We start from the raw sequence: 6,142 nt of genomic DNA on the forward strand, positions 1-6,142 counted from the left end.
GTTTACTCGAAGGTTCCCATCAACATCTCAGGATCAACAAACTGAGTCTATGGAAATTTGGGAGGCCTTTCTGACCCCAAGGTTGTTTTCTCATCGCCTTCGACCATCAAAAGGTCAATGTGTCCTTGTATGCTACCAACCAAATCTGGTTTCGAGACAGTTTGGGTTGGTTCAAGTAAAACCCAAGTGTTTATATGAGAAAAGGAACCATATGTGTTTCCATACCTTGTACCTGACTGAAGAAGAATGTGAATCAAAAATCAACAAATACGTTGGTGTCACCAATCTTTCTCCAATTCCTTTCGAACCTGCTTTTTATTCTACACCAGACTTTCACCAGTGGTGGACGGATTACTATACTTCTCAAATCTTTGATGCCGATAGTCTTACTCAAGAACTAACTGCAACTTTTGCTGATGTGCAGGAGAATTTTCAAAAAGGTACTTCGACTCACATTAAAGAAATCCAAGCTTTTCAAAAATTCTTTGAAACTATCTACAGGCCTGATGATCTTAGTCGGACCGTTCGTGAGGCTGCAGTCATTTTGCGCGAAAAGTTTTCCGCCAAACTGGATAAGTTGAAATTGCCCTCGTATGTTCAACCAGAACTACGTTATGAAGTGGCTTTCAAACTTAATCCTCCAAAATTCCCTCCACTGCCAAGTGCGGATTTTGGTGTGGCTCTGAGCCCCCCTTTTCCAAATTGGTTTGTGTGTGGCAACGTGATCGGCCACCAATTTGTACTGTGTTTTCATCAATCTCTTGGCATAAATCTCATCAATTAGGTAACATAATTGTCTGTCTTTTATAGTTTTTATTCGTATTTTGAAAGTCTAGTTTAAGTTGTGTGTTTTGTTTTGATGCTATAATTTCATGGTTTTTAAGATGCTTTGATGCTTGTCTCGGTAGTGATTATGTTTCAGGTCTACGTGTTAAAGTCCACAAGAAGAATGCAGAGCCAAAGTAGCTGGAATCGAAGCAAGAATGAAGATTTGGTGCATACAGTGGTCTGACACGGGTACCCGTGTCACGGGACACGGCCCGTGTCAGGAAGCAGGAAGGAAAAGAAGAGAAGGCAAATCAGTGGCCTGACACGGCCGCCCGTGTCACGGGACACGGCCCGTGTCAGGAGGCCTGGGAGGAAGAAAATTCAAAACTTTGGACAGGGGGCCAACACGGGCGCCCGTGTCACAGGACACGACCCGTGTTGGCAGGCGCGAGAACTTTTCTTGTTTTCTATTGTTAAAAGACCCCAACCTCATTAAGGGTAGTTCGGACTTTTCACCGGTTCAGAACTTGAATCTGCAATACATAGACCTAATTCTGAGTAGGAGAAGGTATCTTGGATCATTGAGAATAGAGAATTACAGAGAAAGAGCAATCAAGGGATTTGGAAGAGATCTTCAAGAGCACTCGCGATTGGAGATCATATCGACCGATAATTTCTTGTAATGACTACATTTACTCTTGTTATTTTCTTAAACACTATGAGTAGCTAAACTATACTATGCTAGGGTGATGTTCCTAAATCTTTTCATGTAATGACTTGTTAAAACCGTTGTTGATGAATTTGATGTTTTTATAAAATGAGTTTATGATTCAAAGTTTTTAATGCTTTATTATATTGGAAAATATTTTATTGATCTACGGTTAGGGCTAGGCGTGACACACCTCCCTAATGCATTTTGAATTAAAACACTACCGATAAATCGCTTAGGAATAAGGATTTTACTGTATTGATCATCCATTCTAGATTACAATGCATAATGTTTTAATACTAAATTCAATTATTGAGGAATTGAAATTGACTTTTAAGTATTAAGAAGTTCTCCACTAAGGAATTAGGGAAAACTATTTTATAGAATTGATACTCATGTGTAGTCACATCTTTTCGTTAACAACGGTGTTCTCAGGGAGTCATGTAAGATTTATACATCAACCTTAGCATGTCTTCTCATATTTGTACCAAATTATCAATTACTTATCGTTTTTAATTATAAACATTTAGTAGCTTTTCTCAAACAAATCAAAAACCAACCATAGCTTTTTGTTCAATTGAAATCTAGTCCTGGCTTATATTTTATCCGCAGTCCTTGTGATCGATACTTGGATAAATCTCCACTTTAATAACTACATCGGTAAAAAGTAGTACACTTGCTATTTTCCGATCAAGTTTTTGGCGCCGTTGCCGGGGACTGCCAAACTATAAGCGAACTTTAAGTCAATTGAAATTTTGTTGCTCTGCGACCAAAATTTTATTTTTATCTGTTATTCTAATTTGATTGCAATTTTGTTATCTGTTCTAACTGTTGTCTAACTGTTTATGCGAGGTCAGACCTCAGCTAAATTTTCCTTTGACACAGAACCAGAAAGAGCTTTGCACGAGAGACGCCGCAAGGCGAGAATTGAAAGACTGGCAGCACCAAGTGCAAGTCTTAGTGTTCCACATCAGGAAAGCGACGACGAAGTATCTGTGCATTCGGAGCACAGCGACTCGGACTTTGACAGGGAGGTAAATCAGGAATTGGTTAACATGGCTGGAAATCAACCTCCTGCGGAGAGATTGTTAGGGGACTATGGAGGGGCAAATGCTCACCCCAACCGGATGACTATTGTTAATCAACCAGTGAATGTGGCACATTTCCAGCTACATCCATCCACCATTCGCCAGTTAGAGAGCAAGCCTTTCTCCGGAAGAATAAACGAGGATGCAAATAAGCATCTTCAGAGATTTCTCACTACTACAACTTCGTTGAAGATTGAAGGTCATTCAGAGGAGGCCAAGAGACTTGTGATGTTCCCATTTACACTTACTGATGATGCATAAGAGTGGTTTTACTCACTTCCGGCTGCAAGTATCACGACATGGCAAGAGATGGAAACAGCATTCCTCAATGAATATTTTCCTGCTTCGGTGTTTATCCAAAAAAGATATGATATCGTAAATTTCAAACAAAAAGAGGGGGAATCATTGAGGGATGCATACAAGAGGTTCAAAAGGTGTCTGACTGCATGTCCTACTCATAACATGGACGCTACCGAGCAGATGCAGAATTTCGTGAATGGCTTACGACTTAAGACAAAGCAGCTTATTGATAATGCCGCTGGTGGTTCAACCAATTTTTCTACAGCCACTGTTATCAAAAGGATCATAGAGGCAATTGCTGCTAATGAGCATCTTGAGTTGTATGATCGAACCGTGAACCAACCGGAGGGAAAAATTGATTTGAAGCTACCAGAGCAGGTTGTTAAGATGGAGGATCAGATTGCTGCAGAGGTAGAGAGAAGGTTAAAAAAGATGAATATTGGAACTCAGACAGTGGCACAGGTGGAACCAGTTAAAGCGGTTCTTTGTGATATATGTGGTGGACCGCACTTTGCTATGCATTGTGTGGCAACTCAAGAACAGGTTGAGCAGATTCATATGTTGAGGCAGAATAATCCTTATGCCAACACATATAATCCGGGGTGGAAAAATCATCCGAACTTCTCATGGAAAGACCAGCAAGGAAACGTCCAGAAGCCGGTTCAAGGCCAACAACCATATCAACCTCAGACTCAACAATACCAACCACAGGGGCAACAATATCGTCCGCAACAACAACCATACCAGCAACCTCAACAACAATACCAACCACAGGGTCCAAGAAAGGCGGATTAGGAAATTGCCATTGAAAAGATGGCCGCTCAAAGCTCCCAATTCCAAGAAGAGACACGAAGCAATTTAAGGAACACCGGAGCCTCAATCAAGAACCTTGAAGTGCAAATGAGTAAAATTGCTTAACACCTTGCAATTCCGCAAGCACCAGGAGCCCTCCCAAGCGCAACTGTGACTAATCCTAAAGACAATCAAAAAATCAATGTCGTCACTACACGGAGAGGGAAACCACGTGAAGTAGTGGAAAAGGATTCGGAGAGTGAGGATCATTTGCTTGAAGTGGAGCTGGACATAAGAGAGAATGAGGAAGTCGAAAAAGAAGTGGTAACACCAGCACCGGTTACGAAAGAAAAAGTGTTAACACCAACACCAGAAATCAAGCTGCCTTACCCTCAAAGAAACAAGAAAAAGGGGCAGCAAGAAAAGAATTTTGAGAAGTTCCTGGAATTATTCAAAAAGCTGGAGCTGAATATTCCGTTGTTGGAGGCACTTGAGCAAATGCCCACCTATGCCAAATTCATGAAGGATATCATCGCTAAAAAGCGAACAATTGCAGACCATCCCATTATTCTAACAGAAACTTGTAGTGCTATTTTGCAGGGTCTGAAGATTCCAGTGAAAAAGAAGGATAGAGGAGCAGTAACCATCCCTTGCACTATTGGAGATAGATCTTTCAAGAGAGCTCTAATTGATCTGGGGGCAAGTATCAGTCTCATGCCTTTATCCATCTACAAAAAGTTGGGAATTGGTGCAATCCAAGACACTCGGATGACTCTCCAATTTGCGGATCATTCGGTCAAGCGACCTTACAGAGTAGTCCAAGACGTCCTTGTGAAAGTGGATAAGTTTGTGTTTCCGGTAGATTTCGTAATTCTTGAAATGCCAGAAGATGAAGAGATGCCGATAATTTTGGGACGACCATTCTTGGAAACGGGGAGAGTCATGATAGATATGGATGGGGGAACTCTTACTTTGAAGGTTTATGATGAAGAGTTAAAAATCAATGTTCATAATACCATGAAGCATAAAGAGGATATTGGCACCAGTAGTAATATACAAGTGCTCGAACAAGTGGTAGAAAGTGACCATGTGGAGAGTGTATCGCAATTACCTCTCGAAAGAGTTTTGAGCATGTCAATTTTTGGGGAAAATGAAGAAGCCAATGATAATGAATTAGAGGTGGTATCAATGTTGGAAACTCAACCTATCTTTAAAGGTTCTTGAGCACATAGGTGGGAAGATCTAAGGCAACCAATAGCATTGGGTTGTAATGAAGACAAGCCAAAAAGTTCAGAATTGAAACAGCTTCCGGAGAATCTTAAATATGTTTTCCTTGATTCTGAAGAAAAATGTCCCGCCACCATTAGCTCTAGTTTGAAAAATATACAAGAGGACAAGTTAATTGAAGTTCTGAAAAAGTTCAAGGGAGCTATTGGTTGGAAAATTGAAGACCTCAAGGGACTAAGTCCTACGATGTGCATGCACAAAATTCTCATGGAAGAAGATCACAAACCGGTGGTGCAGCCTCAAAGGAGATTGAACCCAGTTATGAAGGAGGTAGTGAGAAAGGAAGTCGTGAAGCTGTTAGATGCAGGACTTATTTACCCGATATCAGACAGTTCATGGGTGAGCCCTGTTCATGTGGTACCTAAAAAAGGAGGTACAATGGTGATAGCTAATGAAAAGAATGAGTTGATTCCTACCAGAACGGTCACTGGGTGGCGGGTGTGTATAGACTACAGAAGACTAAATTTGGCCACAAGGAAAGACCACTTTCCATTGCAATTCATTGACCAAATGTTAGAAAGATTGGCCGGGCATGACTATTATTGTTTTCTGGATGGGTACTCTGGATACAACCAAATTGCGGTTGCACCGGAGGATCAAGAGAAGACGGCCTTTACTTGCCCATACGGTATATTCGCTTATAGAAGGATGTCGTTCGGGTTGTGTAATGCCCCAGTGACATTTCAAAGATGCATGACTTCCATTTTTGCTGATATGCTTGAGAAGCATATGGAAGTCTTCATGGATGACTTCTCTGTTTTTGGTTCCTCATTTGATAACTGTCTGGCTAACCTTTCACTTGTTTTGCAGCGATGTCAAGAAAGTAATCTGATCCTAAACTGGGAGAAGTGCCATTTTATGGTACGAGAAGGCATTGTTCTTGGTCACAAGATTTCCCACAGGGGAATCGAAGTCGATCAAGCTAAGGTGGAAGTTATCTCAAAATTACCACCACCTGTGAATGAGAAAGGTATTCGGAGTTTCTTAGGCTATGCGGGATTCTACCGTAGATTCATAAGGGATTTTTCAAAGATAGCCAAACCTCTGACTACTTTGTTGGTTAAAGATAAGACTTTTGTATTTGATAAAGAGTGTGCCGATGCATTTGAGACACTAAAAAATAAACTAGTGTCGGCACCCATTGTGATTGCCCCTGATTGGTCTCTACCCTTTGAGATCATGTGCGATGCTAGCGACA

The 6,142-nt window shown here is 41.1% G+C and overlaps 1 protein-coding gene across 1 annotated transcript; it reads left to right on the forward strand.

Annotated features, from left to right (window-relative positions):
• The first annotated feature begins 4,155 nt into the window (after positions 1 to 4,155).
• LOC131596234 (uncharacterized) lies at positions 4,156 to 4,881 on the forward strand. The gene is made up of 2 exons (XM_058868837.1): positions 4,156 to 4,405; positions 4,520 to 4,881. The coding sequence occupies exons 1-2, from the start codon at positions 4,156 to 4,158 to the stop codon at positions 4,879 to 4,881; spliced, it is 612 nt and encodes a 203-aa protein (XP_058724820.1).
• The last annotated feature ends 1,261 nt before the right edge of the window (positions 4,882 to 6,142 follow it).

This window comes from Vicia villosa, linkage group LG1 (genome assembly GCF_029867415.1).
Source record: "Vicia villosa cultivar HV-30 ecotype Madison, WI linkage group LG1, Vvil1.0, whole genome shotgun sequence".
In the NCBI taxonomy this organism is placed as follows: Eukaryota; Viridiplantae; Streptophyta; class Magnoliopsida; order Fabales; family Fabaceae; genus Vicia; species Vicia villosa.

Coding starts and splice junctions, on each gene's coding strand:
- LOC131596234 (XM_058868837.1), top strand. CDS start 4,156: ATGCCCACCTATGCCAAATTCATGAAGGATATCATCGCTAAAAAGCGA. Junction 4,406..4,519: donor CTACAAAAAGTTGGGAATTG/GTGCAATCCAAG, acceptor TGTTTCCGGTAG/ATTTCGTAATTCTTGAAATG.